We start from the raw sequence: 25501 nt of genomic DNA, 5'->3' as shown, positions 1-25501 counted from the left end.
AAACCAACAAAGAGGTGTGTAAAAACTAGGGCAGTTTATTAATAGGGTCTTACCCATGTCTGGCACTGGTTTTGATAATGTCCTACAGTTATGTCAAGTGGAAGTTGGTGAGGGTACAAAGGAACTCTGTATGATTTTTGCAACTACTCATGGATCTAAAATTTTTTTCAGAATTGTGCAGTTGATAATTATTAAATCTGCAAATATAAAAAATGAATTGTATCAACAGACCAATTAAAATCTGAGAGATTATCAGAGTGGCTAAAAAAATAATAAGATCAATCTCTGTGCAGTCAACAAGACACCAATGTGAAATACAATGCTATTGGTGGGTTAAAAGTTAAAGGACAGCGGCACCTAGTGATCACAAACAGGAAAGACACGCTCAGGCGGCCAGGAGTGCGTGCTGGCCCTGTACAGCCATGCAGACCCTGGAGGTCTTTTCTCCTGGCACCCTTCATGGCCTTGGTGTTCTGCGTCTGCATGGTGAGACCAACCTCCTCTTCTCGCCTGAGCACTCCCTGTTCTTCTTCTGCTCCCAAAAGGCCCGGATTAGACTGCACTGGGTGGGGCAGACTCTAGCCCTCCTCTGTGCAGCTCTAGGCCTGGGCTTCATCATCACCAGCAGGACCCACAGTGAGCTGCCCCACCTGGCATCCTGGCATGGCTGGGTGGAGGTTCTGATGCTGCTGGCCACAGGGGGCCAAGCACTGTGTGGGCTCTGCCTGCTCTTTTCCCAGGTAGCCAGGGTCTCAAGGGTGGCTTGCCTCAAGCTCTATCATCTGACGTGTGGACTGGTGGTCTGTCTGATGGCTACCGTGACAGTGTTCCTGGGCATGTACTTGGTGTGGTTCCAGGCCCAGATCAAAGACGCGGTCTGGTACCTGTGCCTGGCGCTGCCCCTCTATCCAGCCCTGGTGATCATGCACCAGATCTCCAGCTCCTACTTGCCAAGGAAGAAAATGGAAATGTGACTCCCTCTGAACTCTGACTCTAGCTGGAACCCTTGCCTTGGACTTCAGTGGTTTCTTTGGTGACTTTCAAGGGCTCCACTTCTGAAGTAGTAGGGTTTTTATATTTTTAGCTGGGCTGGGGGCCGCAGAAACCCACTGCTCCTGCTCACGGGTGACTCAGTGGACTGAAATGGGGAAATGAACTGGGTGCAAGTAAAAGGTGATGGGGAGCTGGATCCTGAAGCCTCCACTCTGGATGGGAGACAGAAGGGTTGGGTACTGGTGGTGATGGTGGTGCAGTCATTTCTTGGTTTCATGCTTGATGGAGGGTTGGGTTCCTGCAATTATGAATAGCAGCTGTGGTTCTTTGAGTCTCTTTTGAGAAAACAGTATGGTGTAGTGGACAGAGCCCATGGGTCTTTTCTATGGGTTATGGTCCTCGTAAGCTCTATTCTGTGACCTTATGCAAGTTGCATGTCTCAGGAGCTCGGTTTCTTTATCTGTGTGATGAGCTTTTCTAAATGATCTCTATCATCCAGTGTCTGTGAGGTTGACTTCACAGCACACCCTCCAGCTCTGGTCTGGGGCTGGACCACTTAGAAGACTCAGGATGTAATTCTTACATCCATTATCACCTTACCACTCTGGAGGGACAGATCTGCCCTCATGGCATGTCGGGGATCTATGCTGATTTGGCCCCAGACCAGGGCACAAGGGCTCAAGCACTGTGTAGGGAAGGGGCCCAGGTGAGGATCTCCTGAACTGCAACACAGCAAAGGCACTAAAGTCACTTTAAAGCTATGGGAGAGCCCTGGTTGGTGTGGCTCCATGGATAGAGCGTCTGCCTATGGACTGAAGGGTCCCAGGTCAATTCCAGTCAAGGGCACATACCTCATTTGTAGGCTCGATCTCCAGCCCTGGTCAGGGCACGTGCAGGAGGCAACCAGTCAATGTGTCTCTCTCACATCAATGTTTCTCTCTCTGTGTCTCTCCCCCTCCCTTCCACTTTCTCTAAAAATCAATGGAAAAATATCCTCGGGTGAGGATTTCAAAAAATAAAAATAAATTTTAAAAAAAGTTAAAGGACAGAAACACGTGATGTGAACACTAGTCAAAAGAAACCTGAAGTGGCTACTTGAATGTCAGATGAATGTCAGAATTCAGGACAAGGAATATGACCATGGATAAGGAAGGACATTGCATGAATATAGAGTGATCAGTTTCACCAAGAAGAGATGTCAGTCCCAAATGTACATGTATACCAAAGAACAGAGCCTCAAAATACATGAAATAAAAACTGATAGAATGCAAAGAAGAAAAAGACAAATTGACAATTATAGTTGGAGATTTCAACTCTGCTCTCTCGGTAATTGATGGACTAAGAAGACGGAAAGTCAACATAGATAAGTACTAAACAGCACAGCCCACCAGCTAGAATTTACAGGGCACCCACCAACAACAGAAGGGCACACATGGTTTTTGTGTGCACACAGGATATTTGCTGAGGTAGGCCATAGTCTGTGCAAAAGAATAAAAGCCTACTAGGTTTAAAATAATTGAAATAATAAAAATTATATTTCCTGTCCAGTGTGGAATTAAACTAGAAATCAACAACCCAAGATAACTAGCAAATTTCCAAATACCTGACCATTAAAACACCTCTAAATAATGTGCTGGTCAAAGAGAAAGTATCAAAGAAAATTAGTAAATATTTTGAACTCATATACATAAATTTGTAAGATACAAGTAAATCAATGCCGTTAGTGAAATTTATAACATGAAATACTAACATGAGAAAAGGTTTCCAAACAATCTAAGCTTCCACCATAAGAATCTAAACGAAAAAAGCAGAGGAAGGAAATAATAAAATAAAAACATAAACCAGTGAAACTGAAACAGAACTATAAGCCTTTCAAATTGAACAGATTCAAATACCGACAAACAAAAACAGTCCTGTGTTTCGAGAATTTAGAGGGTGTGGCAGTCCTTTGTTTTGTTTTCTGAGGCAGGATTCATTCTTTTTTCTTGATATTTTTCTGTACCCTTTTATTGGCCTTAACAAGACCTGTGCTTTATATGTGTTTCTTCCGCCCTCTACTGGGAATTGGTGGGTTTGCAAATCAGATTGAGCCTGGGATGGAGGGGCTAGCTTGGATGTGGGAACAGCTTCCATTTTCCCCTGGAAGGCCCAGGGCTCTCCAACTCTGGCTGGTCAGCTGGGCCATCTGCTGCTTCCAGCTGAGTGTGTCCCTCCCACCCCAGCACACAGAAACCCCCAGCAAACCCTCAGTGACCAAGTGAATAAATAAGATGAGAGGACAAGGAGAGATGGAAATGTAATCTTGGCTATTTCATGAGTATCTGAGTTTAAAAATCACTAAGTTCTGATTTATATTGGCTTGTGTGAGGCAGTGGAAATGGAGCTAGGCTCAGTGCTTATTATATGTATGCACCCAATCTTTAAATATGTACTGAATTTGCTCCTGCCCTCCTGTGGGCCCAGAATGGTGCTAGGAACTGGGGGTTCAGTGTTGAATGAAGAAGATAAATGTGTCCTCTGCCCACAGTGCAGCAGGGCCAGGGCTGTGGGGGAGGATGGAGCCCAGGAGAGATGGGGTGCTGGCAGGTAGTGGCCTAGCAGGGAGTGCTCTCAGCAGAAGGCCCCAGACAGCAGGCAGACAGGCAGGAGAACTCAGCCCGACACAGGAAGGGAGACAAGTGGGCTAGGTGGGTTCAGCAGATTGGGGGGATGGCACCTATAAGCCAGGGGGCAGCACTCTGGAGAGGAAGGAGCCTGGATTGAGTTACATAGGCAATTAGAAGATATCCATGGGTGTCAGTAAAGGAAGGATGGCCTGATTTGAGGTCCTAGAAGGTCCCTGGTGATGTAGGCAAGATGTGTCTCCTTCACATGTTCCAGAGCAAGAGCTGATGGCCACAGAGTGTGACTGAAGGGAAGCCATGTTCTCAGAGCACTGCAACCAGGACAATCGGGCACCAGGCATGAGCTTCTCCGCCTGCCTTGGAGGGAATTGGTGCAGAGTCTCAGCACCTCCCTGGGGCATGCAGTGCAAGGGCTGGCCTTAGCTCAGTGCTTCCAGGAAGGGCTGGGAATTCTTTTTGTTTGTGATGTTTGGTGGCACCTTCACATTGCCACCACAAAATGGGGCAAGGCGACACAGGCTGGTGCAGTCCGCAGAGTCATGGGTACACTCTGTGGGTTCCCAAACATTCCATCTACACCCATGGCCCCTGACGGCTGATGGCACATGGTATCCTCTTACCAGGCCAGCCCTGTACAAAGGCTGTACACATCTCCAAGTGCTGCTGGGCCCCAAAATAACCTGCATCTCCCTGGGATAGGCTGAGCCCAGGTTGTTAGTAGAGGTTCTCAAGGGACACATCTGCCACAGCCCCCACATACCCAATACCAACACACACTGAAGTAGGTGCCAGGGAAACACCCATGTGCAAGTGTGTGTGTGTGCATGTGCGAGTGAGTAGCTGCGTAGGTACTTGTGAGTGCATATATGAGTGGTTGAATGTGTACATTTGCAGGTGGGTGAGTGTGAGTGAGTGCATGTATGAGTTGGTGAATGAGTGTATGTATATGTAAGTGGATGAATGTGTGAGTGTGTGATTGTTTGAGTGAGTGTGCATATGTGAGTGGGTGAGTGAGGGGGTGGGTCTGAGTAAGTGCATGTACGAGTGGCTGAGTGTGTGGGGGTTAGTGGTTGCTTGTTTGAGTGTGCATGTGTTAGCGGGGGAGGTCTGAGTGACTACATGTATGAGTGAGTGTATACGTGTGCAAGTGGGTGAGTGTGTGTGTGCAGGTTGGGGTATGTGGGTGAGTTCATGTGCGAGTAGGTGAGTGGGTGAGTGGATGTGAGTTGGATGTGAGTTGCATGTGCGAGTGGGTGAGTGGTAGTTGCGTTGGGTGAGGGGATTAGTGTGTGTGTGAGTGGGTATGTGGGTGAGTGGATGAGTAAATTGGTGAGTTGGCAAGTGGGAGTGAGTGCATATGTGTGTGAGTGGGTGGTTGCATGTGAGTGGGTATGTGTGTGAGTGCATGTGTGAGTGGGTGCATGTGTGAGTGGATGCATGTATGTGGGGGTATGTGCATATGAGTGAGTAGGTGAGCATGTGCAAGTACGTGGGTGAGTGTGAGTGAGTAAATGAGCATATGTGAGCTGGTGGGTGGTGGTGAGTGGGTGAGAGTGTGCTAGTGGATGAGCATGTGTAAATGGGTGCATGGGTGGCAGGTGGGTGAAGGAAGGAGATAGGCCCTCTGACTTAGTGTAGAAGTCAGGTCAAAATGCTGCCCCTCAAAAGGAGCTAATGATTTTTGCTCTCTGATCTTAATTTTTTTATAACTTTCATGTCATCATACAGTGTCAAGATGGTTATTTTGTTTGAATTATCAGAGGAAATAATTGGCCCCTTAATCTGTCGTGAGTTCAAAGTTGCCTGGTACCATCTCAGGTCATGGCAGCTGCTTTTTTTTTTAATACATTTTATTGATTTTTTTACAGAGAAGAAGGGAAAGGGATAGAGAGTTAGAAACATTGATGAGAGAGAAACATCGATCAACTGCCTCCTGCACACCTCCAACTGGGGATGTGCCCGCAACTAAGGTATATGCCCTTGACCAGAATCAAACCTGGGACCTTTCAGTCCACAGGCCGACGCCCTATCCAGTGAGCCAAACTGGCCAGGGCAGCTGCTTTTTAATATAAATTTTATACTTGAGGTGACTAGATTAACATGCAGTTATAATGCTTCTCAGCTTCCCTCAGTGGTAACATCTAGAATACAATAGTGGGAATATCAGAACCAGGACATTGACACCAATACAGAAAAGACAGAACATTCCATCTCCACTGGGCCCCCATGCTGCCCTTTCATAGCCACAAGCATTTTGTTCTGTCCATACCTCTTCCTCAGCCCCTGGCAACCACTTATCTGTTCTCCATTTCTATAATTTTCTTATTTGAAGAAAGTTATATAAATGGAATTATACAGTGTGTAACCTTTGGGAATTGACTTTTTCTCTTGGCCTAATTCTCTGGAGATTTACCCCAGTTGTTGAGTGCATAAATAATTTGTTCCATTTTATGGCTGAGTGGTGTTCCACTGTGAAAAACACTCCCCCTCCAACGCTCTGGGCCATATGGTCACAAGTCTCCCATCCCTCCACGTCCTAACCTATAACCTCCCACGGTCTGCAACCCCCCTCTGCCAGCTCACTGCCCCTTCCCAATTTATTTCTCAAGAAGAAAAACAGAACCTGAGTACCAGGTCACTTGGTTGTGTGGTTATTGGTTCCTGTTTGGCAGACTACTGGAATTCCTAACAGATAGAGTAGGAAAACTCTGGGGGGGAATTAGGTAGGACCAGTGGTTCCACAGTGTAACTTCACTCAAGAGGAATCTGGATAACTTTGAAATGCTGCTTCCAGGCCACCTGGGTCTCCTGGATCAGGCCCTGATGGGCAGCACACCCCATCCAGGTGACTCCAATGCCTAGGTCTCCCTGCTGTATCACTGCAGGATGGCTAAGTGAGCACTGGAGTACAAGGTGTGCACTGGGTCACCAGGTGGGCACTGCACAACCAGATGAGACACTGGGCCACCAGGGGAGCACTAGGGTACAAGGTGGAGCAGGGCCTCCTTTCCCAGACTGGAATCTCCCAGCTGTGCTGTCATCCTAGAATAGGACACCTGCGTGACTGCTGCCCTGGAAGCAGTTCTGGAAAGTAGGGGTGACAGAGCTTCCCCCAAGAGCCCTCACAGTCCCCACATGCTGCTGCCTGAGGACTCATCCTGTGACTAACTCCCAGAGGGTTTCACATGGGTGAGGAGGGAGGTCCTCCCATGTTAGCCCTGCTCTGTGGACCTACCTCCTTTCTTCTGGCTCCTGTATCTCCTGTCACTGTTATCATAATTATTTCTTTTTTTCTTTTTTCTCTTTGTTCCCATAATGATTTCTTGACAGGCCCATACTGTTTATCTTTGTAGGACAGCACAGTACCAGTAGCTAAGTAATTGCCAAGGAAATACTCGTTGAATTAACAAAGTTATTAATTACCAATTACCTATGAGGCAAATTTCAGTCTGCTTCTTGCATTTATGTGTTCCTGGAGGAAAAAGCTGGGGTGAGAACAGCCAGTTTAGGCTCAGGACCTGGTCTTTGATGCCCATCTCCTATGCCTCATCTGACCTGGCTGTGCCACACTGGGGTGGGTTGTGTTATAGTGGGGCTGGCTGTGCCACATCAGGGCAGGCTTTGTGGCTCCACCGAGCTTCCCAGGAGGGGCCATCAGGAAGCATTCTCCAGTGTCTTTCCCCTTACCAGTGCCTCCTCGGCAGCAGAATTTTCCTGTGCAGTGGCTGGGTGTTTGGCATCACATGCACTCTCCCACCGCTTCCTAAATGCAGTTTTAGCTATGTCACAGAACCACCCATTGAAGCTGACTTCTTAAATCCATCAAGAGTTTTAAGTGAAATTTAAATGAATATGTTTTACACATGTGGAAATAATCTATACATGTGATGGTTATAAGGTTTGTATGTCACATAGGTAGAACATAAGTGTGTGAGTGTAACAATGCAGGCGAGAGCAGAAGTGGAAGCAGACTGCTGTGAGGTTCTTGTACTCCATGTAAAGTGACCAAGACCACTGGACATTGTCCTGTAATAAGTTAGACCCTAAAGCAATGACTGTGATAACAAAACAGAGGGTTGTAACTAATAAGTAGATAAAGGAGATAAAGTGGCATCATAAAATGGGTGCATTTAATCCAAAAGATGACAGAGGGGAATAAAAAACAATAGAAATGAGGAACAAAGAACAGATAGTAAAAATAGAAAACAAATAAAATGATCAGTTTAAACTCAGCCATATTAGCAACCACTGCAAATAGTCAGAGATTGTCAATAAGATAAAAAGAAAAGCAGGCCTAAGTGTACTAATATGCTGCCTACAAAAACTCACTTAAATACACAAAGTTAAAAATAAAAGAGGGAAGAAGATCGACCATCCTAACACTAACCAAAAGAAGACTGGTGCAGCTATGTTAATAACACAAAGTAAATTTCCAGCCAAGGATATTACCAGAGATAAAAATGATCTTTCATGATAAAGGACTTAGTACATTGACAGAACATGACAATGCCAAACATTATGATGCTAAGGATGGAGCTAAAAAAATATAGGGAACGAATAGGAGAAACAGACAGATCCACAATTATAACAGAGATTTCAACACCACTCTCTCAGTATTTGATAGAACAAGCAGACAGAAAATTATAAGATAATGGCAAACTTGGACAGTATTACCATCCAGCCGCTCTAATTGATATTTTAGAACTTTCCACCCTTAACACAAGAACACACATTGACTAAGATGAACCACACTCTGATCCATAAGCAAGTCTCCATAAATTTAAACTATCTCAAGGATTACAAAATATGTTCTCTAACCTTAATAGAATTAAATTAGAGATCAAGAAAAGAAATATCCCGAAATCTCCAGATATTTGAAAACTCATTAACACTTCCAAATATTTCATGAATCAAAAAAGGAATCAAGAGGGAAATACGAAAGTATTTTGAAATGAGTGAATAAAAAGCACAAATGTAAAATTTGTGGGATACAGCTGAAGCCATATGTAGAGAGAAATTTATAGAACTAAACACCTTTATTAGGCAAGAAGTAAGGTTTTAAATTGATGCCATCAGCTTCTTCCTTAAGAAATTGGAAAAAATATGAATATGTTAAACTCTGTATCATGTGTCAGGATTTGCTAATGAATGGAATGGGGGCAGAGAAGGGAAGTACTGTGGTTGTGGGGGTTCAGGTCTGAGCAGTTGGATGGCAGGAGTGCTAAAACAGGGGAGACAGACATCTGAGGAGCCTGGGGTGGGTCAGGAGTTATGGTCCCACGTGTTGAATATGGCTATCTCTTAGAGATGGTGGTGGTGTGGGAGTTGGGTACGAGTGTGTTCAGGGCTGAGGCACATCCATAGATGGTATCAGCACAAAGTGGTGTTTACTGAATGGGCTTCCTCTGACAGGCAAGTGCAAATGGGCAAGAAGGGGAAGGCTCCTCCCAGCCCTTATAGGGAGACAAGGCCTGCTTCTCTTCCTCCCATTAAATGAATTTAAAATATATTAAATCTCCAGCAATAAAAAGAAAAGGAGGGGTCCTCATTGGTGAGAGAAATCTGCCAATTTGTGGAACACCCTTCTGACTTTTTGGGGTGACTGTGACCACAGGAGTCCAACTGCTGCTTCCCCTTGATTCCCCAACTTGCTCCTGTGTGTTCCCAGGCAGCAGCGGCCTCTGAGGTGGGAGCAAGCCCCAGACACTCTCAGGGTTGCCTGGAATGAGCAGATGTTCAAGGGCTTGGCAGGACAGCCAGGATGACTCCATGTCTACCAAGAGGCCCATGATCCTGGGAAGCCACCTGCCCCATGCTACTTGCTGGCTGGTTCTCCTTGCCAGCTGGCATAAGGTGGGTTCTTCAGGGTCAAGGTTACTGGTCACAGGTGACCCTAACGACTACCCTGGACTGCTTTTTGTTCCCACCAGTCTGCAGAGAGCACTGTGACACGCCCTCTTGACATGTGATGAAGGCACTGGCCACTGCAGCAGCACACTGGCCTGTGTCTGATGGCAGTTGACAGCCTACAGCACTCCTGGCACTCACTGACCCACTTTCTCCACCATGGGTTGGAAACGTTTACATAACAGATGGCCAGGGGGGCCTGCTGTCCCCCTGACACAGGAGGAGGTGTTTCTAATTAAAAAGGAGGCGGGCGCCCCTGCCTGGCACCACGAGATTCAGTTTAGGGGTGCTGGGAACTCAGCCTTACACATACTGGAGTCCAAAGGGCTTGCTGCAGGGCACCTCTGTAGGAAGGAGTGCTTTTATCTGATGCCACACCAGTCCCTGCAGCTAGAGCCTCCTCTCCTCCCAAGGGTCACATGCACTGCGCTGTTCACCAGAACTCTCTGAGTGACAGAAAGGGTCTCTATCTGTGTTCCTCCATTCGCAGCTAGTAGCTACAGGAGACTGTTTTCTTAACACTTAAATGTGGCAGTGAATCTTTATGTTAAATATAAATAGCCACATATGGCTAGTGGCTACTGTACTAGATAGAGGACATTCATATAGAAGGATGATTTTTAAAATTCTCTTGCTATGTATTATACCTTCATGTTAAAATCCTTGCTATTTAAATGCTCTGACTGTGAATAATTAGAACTAATAGTTGGAGTGTGTTGAAGTTGCCTGTAAATATATTTTTAAATGTGAGTGCTTATTAATGCAGAAATAGAATTAGAAACTGTCATTTTGCCCATGCCCATAACTGCCCTTTGCAGGAGTCCCCTACATATCACGTAGGCAATGGTATGTACTTTGATTCTGTGCTTTATTTTTGTGTTTTCCTTTTAGCATATTTTTAGCAGAAATATTTTACAAGAAAAAAAATTTTTTTTGCCTCATGAATACCTCTAAGTTTAAAGGAAAAGCTTGCTTTTTTAACCTATAGTCCAGGGGTGGGCAAACTTTTTGACTCGAGGGCCACAATGGGTTCTTAAACTGGACCGGAGGGCCGGAACAAAAGCATGGATGGAGTGTTTGTGTGAACTAATATAAATTCAAAGTAAACATCATTACATAAAAGGGTACGGTCTTTTTTTTTTTTTTTTTTAGTTTTATTCATTTCCAACAGGCCGGATCCGGCCCGCGGGCCGTAGTTTGCCCACGGCTGCTGTAGTCTCTCCTGTGTGTGGACAAAGCCTCTCATCTTTATAAGTTACATCACAGGGCCAATGTCCAGATAGCCTGCAGGTGCATGGGGACACATGCAGGTTTCACAGGACTGTTGTTCTTGAAGGACTTAGGCAGCCATGCAGGCAATGTGACATTGTCATTAGTGAAGGCACTAAATGTGGGGTAATGTGTGAGGAGCTCTCGCAGAACCAGCCCTTGGTTCCTCTCAGGGCTTCCAAAGCCTCATCCTTCATTGTCCTGGCACACTCTCAGGTATGCACCTGGGCAGGTGGCAGCTCCTGAGGGCCTATCGTGCTCTCCTGCAGAATCGGCCCAGGATCCCTCCTGGCCCTCTCGTGGAACCACTGGGCCCTGGCCTGCACCACGGTTCACCCAGAATCTTCCCCCAGCCAGTCCTTCCTTCCCTTTCTGACCAACAAAGACACTCTGCTGTCAATTCCCTAAGGCCCCCACCCCCTCATTCCCCACCTGCCCACGCTCCCCAAGACCAGTACGGTCCCTTGTGCCGCATTTCCTCTTCTTTCTGCAGGACCCCCGTGACCCTGTGATGTTTCTGTACCCACATGCCCCCTAACCTGCGCATCCTGAAATATCCCTATATATATCACCCACACCCTGTCATGTTCTTGCATACCCAGGCAGGTGGCTCTTCAACCTTCCCCCTACCCGTTTTGTGCACTGCACAGACAGGGGCCCAGAGAATGCCTGCTTAAACTCCCAGAAAGGCTACACCACCACCTCTCACTTATGAACCCTGCCCTCAGAGTGAAGTAGCACCACCCAGCCCTAGAGTTAGGGTCTGGTGTGCCCCGGCCATGCCCCAGTATCTGGGTCTTGCATGCCTGGTTCTCCTAGACCAAGCATGTCAAACTTGTGGCCCACAACGAATATTTTTGCGGCCCAGCCAATATAACAGTATGTAAGAAACATTTTAGTAAAAACTTTGTAACTTAATTTTTACAATATCCTCTTATACATAATTATTAATAACGAACTACAACGTTCACTAATGACTGATTTCTATAATCGTGTTGCATTCATTTCCCTTACGTGCCTTATGCACTGGCGCACCATTTATCTCCACTAATACTAGCAGTGAATATTTTAACAGCCGATTGCCACGTCATTAGTCTTGTACTGACTTGTTTGGTGTGCACAACAGGAAATAATTTCACTTTCAGAGAACAAGAAAAATAGGTTTATTTGCGTTATGCTTATTAATTTGTGCAGTTATTCAGTGTCTGGTAAGTTAATGTTCAAGAAATAATTTTTATTAAAATGTTCCATTATTTTATGTTAATGATGACTCATTTATTTCAGTCCTTTGTATTCAGCATGTCTCTATCGAAATAAACCTACGTTTCTATGAAAATTGAAGCTTTTGTTTTTTTGCGACCCACATAAACTTAAACCTTTTGGCCCATGTTAGCCTTTGAGTTTGACATGCTGGTCCTAGACCTCTCCCTGTCTGATCTGAGAGTCCTCTCCCCACTGTTCACTCCAGCCCTCACCTGACCTTGTTTTAAATCCTTGCTGGTGCCTGTCTCGTGAGGCTGCTCCTGTGAGGGTGAGGGTAACCTGTCCTCAGAATCCAGCCCAGAGGAGGACACGATCCTTTGCGAGAAGGGGCTGAAGCCAGAAGCCCCATGCAGCTGGGTGTGGGGCTCAGGTCAGTGCTTAGTCATTGTCCTCTATCAATCACCCATTCAAGCCAAGCCCCAAGGGCCTGAGCACCAGCACACAGTCTTGGGGGCACATTGTGCTCCTCCCTCCAGTACTCTAGGCCCACTGCCTGAAATCACTCCTTGTCTGTAATTTATGAAGTAAAGGCTCTTAAAAAAAGAGCCTGCACTTTGCCTCGTGGGCTAAGTGCTGAGCCAGCCATCTGCAGAAAGTATACAGCAAACAGACCAATGATATGGGGGTTTAAAGCATTTTCTGAAAACTTATAAAGGGGGACACTCAGCTATTTGGAAATTTAGTTGATATAGACTAAATCCACTTTATAAATGAGAATTACCAAGGAATCTCAGCTCTAGATGCCAAGGACACACCACTACCTGAACTTTCCTGACTTTTTAAGGGTGAAGGGAGTCGCAGTGGGAGGCTGGGGATCCTGGCACCGATGTGAAGGAAATGGGCAGAACTAACCTCACAGCAGAGGAGGCACTCACTGGATGCACATGCGGGCCTCAGGGCTTACTGGGTGACCCTGCTTCCCCTCCAGCACCTAAGAGAGCTGTTCCTTTGTTACAGAGGGAAACTGAGGCCAGAGGGCTTGATGACCTGCACTTGTCATGCAGTTACTGAGCAGTGAGGCTGGATCTGTTCCTGGAGGGCTTTCCTGAGGCCCATCCCCCCACTTCCCTGTACCCCATGCCCCAGCAGGTCATTCCACGATGCTCTGGGAAGCCTTTCCCTGGGCCTCTGCCTCTCACCAGCAGCCTCCTGCCCCTCCAGAGGCTGGGACATCCTCCAGTGCATTGGCGGTTGATGTTCTCAGTTATCAGCAGCTGTGCCTTCTTCTTTCCAGGTGACACCATCTGGGCCCCATCTATCCTTCCTCTTGGCACCCTTGGCACCTTAAGCCACCACCCCCAGACGCATTTTGGGAGAAAGATGGAGTCCAAGGTCTCAGAAGGTGGCCTGAACGTGACCCTGACAATCCGCCTGTTGATGCACGGAAAGGTACAAAAGCACACGCCCTGCCTTTGTCACTCTCCTCAGAAGGAAGGCAGCAGACCAGCTGGGAGGAAGGGAGGTCTTGCCCAGAGCTGGGGCCTTTGCTTTGTATTATGCTTTTAAAAATTCTAAGCAATCTCAGACTTACAGAGCAGGAGCAGTCCAGCCTAAAGTACACTTCTCCTGGAACCATATGAAGCTAATAAGTTGCCCAGGTGACATCCTATCCCCAAGTACCTTAGTGTGTATTTCCTACCTGCACGGGCATTCTCCTCCATCACCACCTGCACCATCAAGTCAGGACAGTGATGCTGATCTGTTCTGGCCACCTGACCACAGACTCCATTCACCATCCTAACCATCCCAGCACTGCTCTTCCTAACAGGGCACTCCGAGGTGCCCTCCCACTCCATGTCCTTGTCATGTCTCCAGCCTCTTTTAACCTGAAAGACTTGCCCTGGTCTTTTTTGGCCTTTCACCTTTGAATGTTTCTGTCCAGTTCTTTTGTAGAATATCCCTCACATTGGCTTTTTCTGATGTCAGGAAAGTCACCGAAGCTTTCCTATCAGGTGGCCTAGATTTCAGGGTGTGTCCCATTACCAATCACCTAGTTAGAGAGATACCTGCCAGGTGTCTCCGACTAGAGCTGCTTTTCTCCCACTAATAGGTAGATGCTTTGTAGATACCTTATTTGTCAGCAGGCTTTCAGTGCATCCACTTATTCATGTCTGCATGGACTCAGGGTTTGTTGTTTTTATTCTATTCCCTGTTCTGTCACTATTTATTTTGATACTCATATTGTCCATGACTTGGCCAATGGGGGTCCCTCCAGACTGGCTCTTACATCCCTTTGATGTGGCCTATCATTTTTATGCCTGGCTTCTGGCTCAAAATGCTGCTTATGTTTCATCTGGTGCTTTCCCTGCCACAGTCCTGGAATCAGCCATTTCTCCAAAGAAGCCTGACTTCTTTGAGGGGAGGACTGTGTTTGAGGCCCAGATCAGGGCTCGTGGTGTGATCATCACCCTTGGTCTGTCATTGGTCCCAGACAGAGCTGGAAAACATACATGTGTGCCTATGTATGAATGTGTGTATGTACATGTGTGAATATTGTATTATCATATGCACATGCATACACATCTGCATATTTATTTACATATTGATCTCTCTAGATTTTGGGCCCCAGTATTTCATATCCCCAATTCCAGTCCAATGGCACAGGATCCATCCAAGCTCCCCCACTGTCCCATGTTTGTGCCTTGAGAAGCCTGACTCTCAGGGGGCTGGCAGAGGCTCTGGCCTCATGCCTGTGCTCTGCCCACCCAAGATTTCCAGGAGGGAAGGTGCTCACACAGAAAGAGCGTCCCTTTCTGTGATGGAGAGATGACCACCAGCCTTTCCTTCCCTTGACTGGGGTGGCATTTGGTCAAGGCTGTGGAAGCTGGGTGTGGACCATGGCAAGCAGTCTGTGGGGTCAGTTATATGGCCCCACCTCCAGCTGCAGCCACCACTACAAGCACCAAACCCTGCCCATGGGAGGTGAGGTCCCTGACCATCACCAGAGGGGTCACTACTTCATACCCAGTTGCCTTTTGCTGCCTCATTCCCCACTGCATACCCCCTCCCCATGGGCTGGCGAAACATTGTAATTGCTGAGGACTTTGTTGTGATAAAAACAATGAGTTTTATTTTGAAAGATGTTGTTCTCTATGGCTAGAAACGAACTGACCCTGCCTTCATGAGATGCACAGTAGCACCATGTGGGTCTGTTCCAGGCAGAGAGGTACTGGGATGAGCAGGCCTGGCCGGGACCATGTGTCCGAACTGTCACGGGTTCCAGGCTTTAGCACCGTGGTGGCGAGTTTAAGGGTGTCTTTGAATGTTCTACCTTTTTAAAAAGTCAAGTAGCAAAGGGAGTGCTTATTTTTCTTTATATCACAAAATCAAGGGAGATTTTTTTAATATTTTATTGATTTTTTTTACAGAGAGGAAGGGAGAAGGATAGAGAGTTAGAAACATCGATGAGAGAGAAACATCGATCAGCTGCCTCCTGCACACAGCCTACTGGGGATGTGCCTGCGACGCTCTATCCACTGAACCAAACCGGTTAGGGCTCAAGGGAGATTTTATTTTTCATCCCTTTCTTGCAGGGTTTCCTTGCTGCCTTAAGTGCGTAGGTGTGCCTTCCAACTTGTTTAGCTGGAAAGCAGCTAGCCATTCTCCTCTGCTCGGCTGTCTGTCAGTCAGAAGCACCAGTGGTGGTCAGATGGGCATAGAGGGACCCTCTGGACATAGGGCCTGCAAGCCTTTTCATGACCACCTAGATGTCCCTTCCTCACGCATAACAGTGTCTGCCACAGGGTCCTTTCTCCTTCTGCTATATGACGTCAGCTTTTTGTGATTTTTCCTATAGGAAGTTGGAAGCATCATTGGGAAGGTAATTATTAAGTAAACTCTCTGCCTCTATTGGGGTTTCTGTGCTTGCGGTGGGGATGGGGAGGTGGGGAGGGGGTTGTCCACGGGGCGGCAGCTTCTCCATGCAGTGAGGATCCCAGGAGAAACCCAAGACTCTCACTCTCAAGCTGAACCACTAGGAAGCTGGTCTGAGAGCAGCCCCACCTCTTGCCACCCTGATAGCCAGACCTTCCTCCCAGGAGTGAGAGCTCAGTAAGAATTCCTTTACTTCCATTCATTACAGCGGTCACCTGCCTCTGTGAGTGGTAGTGAGTCTCTTTCATTTCCATTCCAAAACCGAAGAAACATTCCTGGGGAAAAGTCAGAACCCATTTGGAGCCTGTGCCTGTAGGAGAGGTCAGGGTTGAGGCACTGCCCTCCTGTTGGTCCCATTTTGACCACCTCAGGACCCCTGGTTTCCTAAGTGGTTCCTGTGCAGTGGGGGTACCTCCAATGCTCAAAGTCCAGCTCTTTCCATATGTACCTCAGGGGGTCTCCCCATTCCTGCACCCATGGACCTGGTCCTGCTTTGCCTGTGATGAAGATGGGGATGGCTGTGACCTGGGTGTATCCCATCTCCACTCCATGGAGCAGGTGCCCTGGCCAAGTGTGGTGCCCAGTCAGGTCCCTGGGTCTCAGCCCATCTGCCCACAGAGCCTCGTGCCCCTGGGTGAGCAGCTGGGTTTCCTCCTCTGTGGGCTCACGAGCCAGATGTGCTGAGGGCTCAGTGAATCACATGTGTGTCAGGCTCTGGATGGCACCTGTAGGGAGCCCTGCTTTCTGAGGACCTGCTGCCCTCTTGCCCTGGGGCATACTGGGGTACAGGAGCTCCTGACATTTCATGCTGCTGCACCAAACTCAGGGGTTTGCCTGTAGTGGGCCCCTGAGTGACCTTTCTTCCTGTTGTCTAAATCTTTCTTCCAGAAAGGAGAAACTGTGAAAAAGATGCGTGAAGAGGTAAGTTTGCGTGCATTAGCTGCATCCTGTCTCCAATAGGCCAGAGGGCCACAGCAGACACTGCACTAGATGAAGGGCACACAACAGCTCGGAGGCCCCTGCCCTCAAACACCGATACCCCCGAGGTTTCCGCAGGAGCTGTCATGGGCACAGTGCATCCTTACTGGTCACTTGAGTCCTTTCTCTAATTAAAATCTCACTGTAGAGGGTAGTACTGGAGAGAATTTTACTGTTTAGTGCTGAGCTTTGCCCTTCAGGGACCAACTGGATATGTTTTCATCAGTTATTGAAGAAGCCAACCCATTACTGGCCCCACAGCTTTAATCTAGTTTCTGGGGTTTGCTCAACTCCCTTCTAGAGTGGTGCCCGTATCAACATCTCGGAGGGAAACTGTCCAGAAAGAATCGTGACCATCACGGGCCCAACTGATGCCATCTTCAAGGCCTTCGCTATGATCGCCTATAAGTTTGAGGAGGTAAGATGCACCCATTCAAGATAGGCAGTGGACAGGGCTGGACCCAGGTGGTTCTTGGGCACCTGTGTCAGTGAGTCACAACTTAAAGTTTGTATGTATTTTTATTTTGAAATTGCCTAAAATTATTTAAAGATACATTTCATGTTTTTTATTCAGAGGGTGATCAAGCTGGAGAATACATTTGGAAAAATGTGTCACTCTGTCTGTCCAAACATCCAGGCTCTACCAGGCCCTAAGGGCAAATATCAGGCCCTTTGTCTAGGCGCCCTCCGATCTGTGCCCTGTCCTGTCCACAGCAGCACGGTGGCCGCTCTGACACATGTCTCTGTGGTCCCCTCTGTCCATCCCCCCACCCTCTCCTTGGCCTTCAAGCCTCTGTAACCAGCCAGCCTGGCTGCTGTGCCCTCTTTCTGCACATTCAGCCATTTTCCAGGGTGTGTGCTCCTCCATCTAGAAGCGCATGCATCTCTACCCTGGTCCTCTTCCCCCTGAATGGAGAGCTGCTCAGAAAAGGGCCCTCACCACTGGTCTCTGCAGCCTGTGTCCCCTACCCCCTGGCTTGTCAAGGGCTCCAAGAATAGCCTTGCTTCCACACTCTCGGTGTTCACACACAGGCTGTTAGCCAACAGTCACACCTTCCATCCCCAGGACATCATCAACTCCATGAGCAACAGCCCTGCCACCAGCAAGCCCCCGGTGACGCTGAGGTTGGTGGTCCCTGCCAGCCAGTGCGGCTCCCTGATTGGCAAAGGCGGTTCCAAGATCAAGGAGATCAGGGAGGTAACAGGACCCTTCCCAGCCCGGTGGGTGCTGAGCCACTGGGTGGGTAAGGAGGTATGTGCAGAGGTGCCGGGTACTGTGAGGGAGGGGCATATGCCCCGACTGAGAATAGGCAGGAGACTCCTGGGACAGAACAGATTATAGCACCCCACCCCAGTCATGTGGCTCTGGAGCACAGAGGCCCTACACAAAGGGCTTGTGGTCTCTGCCCCAGTTTCCTGGAAGAACAGCTGGGATGGAGTTGGCAGGAGCTGCAGACTCTATGGTCACATGTTCATTCATTTCAAGGAAAGCCTAATCCCTCCCAGAAGGAGGGCGGCCATCCAATCTGCATTCTTTCAAGAACAAGAGGTCACAAATTTTATTTAGGCCCATCTAGAATCCATCTTTCTCTGTGACCTAAAACTCCACAGAGGAGATAGAATTCTGCACATTTGAAAAAATATGACTCTCTTTCATCTCCTGCAAATGCCTGTCTGCCAGTTAAAATGCCTCCTAGGCAGTGATGCTTGCCATGCACGAGCTCTGTGCTGGACAGCAGTGGGCTGAGATAGCTGAGACCAGCCCACAGGGGCTCCCCAAGGAAACATACAGAGGGCCTGCATGGAGGGGGCGACATGGAGGTAATGTAGGGGTGGCTTTCCAATGCAGTGTGCCTTAGACACACCCTCAAGAGAATCCAGGAAGCGCTACTTTGGCACTCACTACCTCCTCCTCCCTCTGCCATGCTCCTTCCAACATCTGGTCTCTCTAGTCCACAGGTGCTCAGGTCCAGGTGGCTGGGGATATGCTGCCCAACTCCACGGAGCGGGCAGTGACCATCTCAGGGACTCCTGACGCCATCATCCAGTGTGTCAAGCAGATCTGTGTGGTCATGCTGGAGGTACAGTTTCTGTATCCGTGCTCATGGCCGGCCTTCCTTCAGTCCAAGCTGTCAGTGGCTACTTAGTGTCGGTGGTGGCAAAGGCTTTGGTGCCTCAGGGGCCCTGAGGATTCACGAGGTCAGGATTGTATGGGGTCTGGGTATCAGAAATGTGTCCCAGGTCCCTGATCTAGGCCCAAGGCCACATGAGTGGAAGCCGTGCTGGGCGCTGTGAGAGGGGCAGTGCTGGTTCCTGCCCCCTGTAGGGTGGGTCTGTCATCTTCACTGGGAAAGCAGGGGAGAGGACACATGGGGAGGCATGTGCCCCTCACTTTATTTCTGGAACTGGATGAAAAGTTATTAGTCCGTGATGTGAGGGTGCTTTAATAAAGGTTTGGGCCTTAAAAACAGTGCAAGTCTGCAATGGAGACAGGTCTGCTCTGGATACAAGTTTGCACCGGAGAGGGATCTGGATCTGCACTGGAGACGGGACTGTGCTGGAGATGAGCACTGGAGGTGGAAAGGCTGCTTGCTGTGGACAAAACTCCTGCTGAGCTAGCTGAAGTTATCTGAGCCCCCACAAAGGGCAGGACTTAGGAAAAGCACATAAAAATGCCCAAATTGTAAAGACAAAGGGATTAGTATACAAAGGGATTAAAAGCCAAAGGAGAAGCAAAGACGGTACAACCTCTTTGAAATTTTGGGGAAAAACCCTGAAATTTAAATTTCAACCAATACCCAAAATGCAAGAGTCATTGAAGCAATCAGTAGTTCTCTTTCTTTGAGCTAAAATAAAGTCATCCTGCCTCAAATGTAAGGTTCCAACAGTTGTGCTGGTGGCCAGGGTGCCAGGCCCCTCCTCTGCCCCCTGCTCATGGTCCCTGGGCCCGAGGATCTGCTAGAGAGTGACCACCTCAGCAATCTCCCATGGGAAATAAAGCCTCGCTGGCCGCTGTGGGCTTATCTCTCTTTTATACTTGGCTTGGTGTTAAAACCCATGTCCAACTCTTTAAAAAAATTTGTAGTTTTTCTTAAAGTATGATATTTTGTGACATCAAAAATATTTTTCTAAATGTTGTTCTGAAGTTTCCCCAACCATTGGTCACAGTGACAGTTGGTGCTGACCATGTTCCCTTTAGTGTCCGGCTGCAGGGACCCCAGAGGGCCACATGGACAGTGGCAAGTGGCCTGGGAACCTGAGTGCTGACAGATGGCCAGTGAAGCAGCAGTGGGCACCTCAGGATGGCAGTTCCAATATTGACACAGTCACCCACATACCTGATCAAGGGTCAGAACAGAACTTGTGGTCTCAGAACTCCTCCCAAGTGGCATTGCTTGTGCCATGTTCATGGTCAGACAGCCCCTGGAAGCAGGCTTGACCCTCATTGACTTTTGGGTGCTAGCACCCCCAAGACCATGGCTGGAACTGCCCTGTCTCCTTCCTGATGGCTGGAGGCTTATGTGGACGGTGAATGGTGAAGTGCACGTGGCAACATGAATGATAAACATTGGGTGGAGGTAATGCCTTGTTCTTGTCTGTGTCATGATGCTCTCGGAGGTTGGGAGCAGCCCTCCTACCTGGGAAAGAAGATTCATTGCACCTGGTAACAGTTGGATTTATTTCTAACTGAAGAGTTACTGTACAAATAGAGCAGAAGACCAGAGGATTTCCAGGCATGGCTACAGGGTGGGCCTCCCACCCTTGAAAGTACCACGGAGACCCTGGGTGCAGGCAAGTTGGGTGGGACCCTGTGGAGAATGACCCACAGCTGCACTTTTCCCAGGGGGGAGCAGGACAGGGGGCTGTAATCAGCCTCTTCTCCATCAGAGGAAGTCGGGAATCAGGAATCCCAATTCAGAATCGGCAAGATGGCCTGGAAGAGCTCGCAGTATCAGGATTGCAGATGCTACCATTGATGGGGTCAGAGGGCCATGCAGCAGGGATGATGGGCCAAGCAATGGCATGAGTAGCACGATGCCCAGCTCAGGAATGGGAGCAGCAGCCAGACTGAGTCATCTGCTTGAAGCAGTGAGAACAGTCCCTCATTCACTCTCGGTTTAGTCATGATTCTTCCACAGTGAGCCCTGAGTCCAGTCTGAGACCACAATGAACCTCAGTTTGCACAGAGACATTTTGGGAGGCTCAATCATAACTACCAAAATACTAAACCCCAAATACCAGCTGGGGTCAGCTCACAGGTCTTCTCAACACCTCTTCCACTTTATGGCAAGGTTGTACAGCACTACCAGGGTCACACAACTGGACCAAAGTTGAACAGCACAGCCAAAGTCACATAGCATGGTCAAGGGAACACAGTCTGTTCAAGGTCTCATGATGTGGCCTGGGCTGCAGAGTTGAAGCTGCTACTCACACTGCTGTCCCACATAGCTGTGTGTTTTGGGTGGAAGCACTCTGATATCACACCCGACTGGCCAGGTTGTGGGCTGGGCCTGTATGGGCCATGGCCTCCAGAACTCTAAGCAGGGACTTGCTTCCCTGCCCCACTCCTTCTGCCTCTGGCTGGTGGTGCCACTGACTCAGGAACTCTCGACTTGGTCACCAGGCCTGGCCTATGGCCTCTGCAACCAGGGAAGACTATCCACCAGAGGGACAAGGAGGACTTGATTGCCTCTGACCAAGGTGTTAGGTTGACTTTATCGGAATCTGGCAGAATATCATTCACCAGAAGATAAGAATCCTATATTTTGGGACACAGAATAATCAAAGGAAATTATAGCAAACATCATCATGACTATGGAATATTTCCTTTGGACTCGGTGCTTTAAAAAAAAAATGGCTTCCACTCTGTAAAATACATGATTGTCTAACCACTATATTGTACACCTGAAACTAATACAGAATAATATTGAACGTGAACTGTAATTGAAAAGGAAAAAAAGTATGGGGAAAAAAGTACGGGAGCAGGGGAGGTCACTTACAAAGAACTAAAAAGAAAAATTGCTTTTTAAAAAAAGAGTGAAATTGGATGTTTCTAACTTTGCTATGATGTCAGCTGGACATCACCACAGGCCAAGCAAAGCTTTGGGACACTGGGCCTGAAGGGCCCATGGTGGAGCTATGCACAGCCCAACTTATTTGGGAGGATCCAAGGGAAAAGGAGAGTTTTTCTCTCAGGACAACCCCAGGCTAACACACAGGTGGAGCAACAGCGTCTAGGCCTGGAGGCAGCTGTCTGTTCGTCTGAACATCGTGGGGGGGTCCCGCGAGCAAGGACAGGGTCATGTCTTTCCTTCTTAGCCTGTTCTCAGACCCATACTCTTCACTGTCCTGCTGGGGTGATAGGTGCCCATGTGGGGTGATTGGCACCATGTGGGGTGATTAGGGCAATGGTTAAGAGGAGGAGGGAGGTGACCTCCTGGAGGAAACTGGGGTGGTTAGGGTAAGATTTCAAGCAGGTGCCCTCCCACTCTGGGCCATCCCCCTACCCCTCTGGCACTGCAAGCCTGGGGCACTGGGACAGGTTAGGGTACAGTGGTGGGCGGGCTCGGGAAGGAGGTCTCCCCACCCTCATGACTGCCACACTGTGAGACTGTCTAACGATCTCTCTTCCTCTCCTGTCCCTTTTCCTAGTCCCCACCGAAAGGTGCCACCATTCCCTACCGCCCAAAGCCCGCCTCCACCCCTGTCATTTTTGCAGGTGGTCAGGTAAGAGCCGACCCGCTCGCGGCCTCCACTGCCAACCTCAGCCTTTTACTGCAGCCCCCGCCGCTGCCCGTTAGTGCACTCAGGTTTTCTCCCTTCTCACGTGCACGTCTCCTGCCCCCTGTGCGCTGGATGCAGAGCTCTCCCGGCCCACTGCCAGGCACCAGCAGTGGGCAGTGGGGTGGATGTGTGCTGCCATGTGAGAAAGACTGAGCTGTGCAGTGTCCAGCAGACAGAAAGGGCCAAGGAGGATGCCCTGTGGAGTCTGGGCCCCAGAAACATCTCCCTGACTGGGCACAGTCTCACACAGTTCTGCCTGGGCTGCGCCTGCTCAAATCTAGCTCTCAGGTGTTTTTAAGAAGTGAAGATAGGAGGGCCAGGAGCATTACAGGTGACTTTTATGACTCCTGGTTGAGACATGTAGGACTATAAGAGCTAGGGTCCTATTTTCCCCTGAAACACACATTCCCAATTTTCCACAGATGAGTTCCTAGGAGCACATGAGGGAAGAGTCATGCCTCTGAGGAAAGAAAAGCTGCCCAGTCAGATGAGAGCCTTCCTGATCACAGCAGGCCGTGAACGTCCACTTCACACACCTGTTGTTTTGGCCAGAGCCACTGTCCTCTGTGCTGTCCTACCAAGAAGGGCTTAGAAGGCCAGGGGTCAGAGAAATTTTATGCAAGACCAGCAGTTAACTTAGTAGGGCCTAGAGAGAACTGAAGAGATGGAGCTGTGCCCAGAGATGTCTGAGCAGGAGCTTTGTCCCACTCACCTCAGGGTTGCTTGGCTCCAGTAGATGGATGGACTTTGAAAATGCCCAGCCAGTGGTGCCTGGAGGAGCTCTGTGTCCAGTTGGCAGTGATGTGTGTCTTTGTTCAAGGGAGAGTTAAGACAGACTTACCACAGGGGATCTAGGTCAGGAGAGCATGGCCATGATGTTCTATGTTATCATTAAAAAAGAAAGGAAAGAGGCAAATAACAGCTTTCTCCATGTTTCTCTTTACCATGTAAAGGAATCTTATCTGATCTTCAGCATTGACTCATGTTAGGTGAAGAACAGGGCATGTGTTTCTACATTTTTACTAGCATCTGAGTGACGCTGCGGCTCCCACTTGTTTCCCAGCATCCCCATCCAGATACTGCCACCCCCACGGATGTCCGTATTTGTGGCATCTCTTGTCCGCCGCCTGACTCACATTGTCTCCCAATGTCCATGGCCTTTGCCAGGGGAACCTTCACACTCATCCATCCTCCTCCTACAGCCCCAGGTTGGAAAGGGAGGCCCTGAGGCAGGGACCTAAGGACCCAAGGCTATGCCCCTCTCCTCACCAACCTTAGGTTGGTGATGGGGAGTCACAGTGGACCTTGTTCAAGTCTGTTTTCTTTCTCCCCAAGTTGTGGTAAGTTAGCAGGTTAGTTACCTGTGTGGTCTTGATGCTAAAGTAGGAACAAACCCATGATCACCCCTCAGTGAAGTGTGGGACTTTATTTAAAAGGGATGCACATTAATATTAACACAAACAGGGGCCCAGGAAGACCTGGCTGGGGTGGGCTGTGGTCAGCACCTTGCCACCCATCTCATCTTCTTACCTGTAAAACAATGGCAGCAGGCCCACCTCTCAGTCGCCGCCATCATCAGCACCTGTCCCGAGGCTATCACCAGGCTGTCCATCTTAACCCGGCACCTGTGCCTTGGGACAGTCTGGTCCAGCCAGTGGCCAGTCCTGGTCATCTATTGGCGGGGGGGCAAAGTCACATGAGAGTCACCACTGTACTGCAGGTAATGAGGCAGAGGAGCCACAGTACAGACTCAGAAATGAAGGTGTAAATGAGACCTAATGCAACAAGGGGTCCCCTCCAAATTCAGACCCTACGCTGCCCATGTAGGGCACACTGCAAACCTGGACTTTAGAGACGTGTGGCCTGAGAATCACCCTGACTTGTCTGTGTGAAGATACTCCTCCCTGCAGGTGGCCTGCCTGTGGTCATGACATGCCCCTGGAGGTCTTGGGGGTGGAGGTGGTCACAGCTTGTCCGGTAGGTGCTCCGCTACAGAGAGCTAGTTCCCACTTCTCCAGCTTGTGACGGATGACACAGGTTTCATCTCGACCAAACATTTGATCTGTCGTCTACCTCTACCTCTCTCCAGAGAGAATAGTCAGCTGCACAAACAGTTTAAGCAGAACTGCAGACCACAGCCACCCAAGTAAGGGAAGATGAGTCAGAAACTTAAGATGTCCGGGCAAAGACCTGCCCTGTCGGAGCGCATGTGCAGTTCCACTCAGACATGCAGGGATTCGGTACAGCAAGTCAGGCCTGTCACCCTGCCTGCTCTGTGGGGCAGTGTGTCCCAGGTCAGTGTATGTTTGGTGACACCCTGGACCATGGCCTGGTGGTACCTCCAAAAACCCTGAAAGTGAGGTGTGGATACAATTCCTGTGGACTCATAACACAAGCACAGGCAGCACCCCACTGTCCTTTCCCCAGGACACTTGCTCTATCTGATAAGATTCCTTTACTTCTCATGAAGTGCCAGACCAGTGCCTCTCCTCCCGTGGTCCCTGTCCAATGGCTGGCTGGTCTTTAATTCACAGCCGTGCTGTTTATGATAAAAACTCAGCAGATGCAAAAAAAACAAAAAACACCATTTGGCAGAACCTTGGAAACCACCCTCAGCTTGGAGTCCATGGAAGTGACTCTTGGATGGGCTTGAGGTTTCCCTCTCAGATTCACAGAGACCCATGTGAGTGGGCATCAGGTGTGCATGTAGGACACGACATGGAGGCCCCACATGGCCGGGTGCTAGAACCCATGTTCCTCCACACCTGAGCCACCCCATGCCTGTAGGCGCGAGTGTGGCTGGCCTGGGG

General features: G+C 48.8%; 1 protein-coding gene and 1 pseudogene across 13 annotated transcripts in view; both read left to right on the top strand.

Annotated features, from left to right (window-relative positions):
* Positions 1–25501, top strand: part of PCBP3 (poly(rC) binding protein 3) — a 195031-nt gene that overhangs the window by 148312 nt on the left and 21218 nt on the right. For 10 of the 13 annotated variants that reach the window (XM_014549982.1, XM_014549979.1, XM_014549974.1 and 7 more), the window contains 7 exons: positions 13291–13445; positions 15853–15876; positions 16818–16850; positions 17209–17325; positions 17974–18105; positions 18860–18988; positions 22560–22703. In XM_014549982.1, the coding sequence (XP_014405468.1) occupies positions 13291–13445; positions 15853–15876; positions 16818–16850; positions 17209–17325; positions 17974–18105; positions 18860–18988; positions 22560–22703 (734 nt within the window). The remainder of the gene's footprint in view (positions 1–13290; positions 13446–15852; positions 15877–16817; positions 16851–17208; positions 17326–17973; positions 18106–18859; positions 18989–22559; positions 22704–25501) is intronic. The other 3 variants (XM_014549983.1, XM_014549981.1, XM_014549980.1) reach the window with 1 other exon arrangement.
* On the top strand, positions 56–974 carry LOC102249774 (annotated as a pseudogene).

The sequence above is a fragment of the Myotis brandtii genome, unplaced genomic scaffold, assembly GCF_000412655.1.
Source record: "Myotis brandtii unplaced genomic scaffold, ASM41265v1 scaffold577, whole genome shotgun sequence".
Taxonomy (NCBI): Eukaryota; Metazoa; Chordata; class Mammalia; order Chiroptera; family Vespertilionidae; genus Myotis; species Myotis brandtii.
Note: the sequence above shows the minus strand (reverse complement) of the source record. Positions and strands in the feature narration are given on the sequence as shown.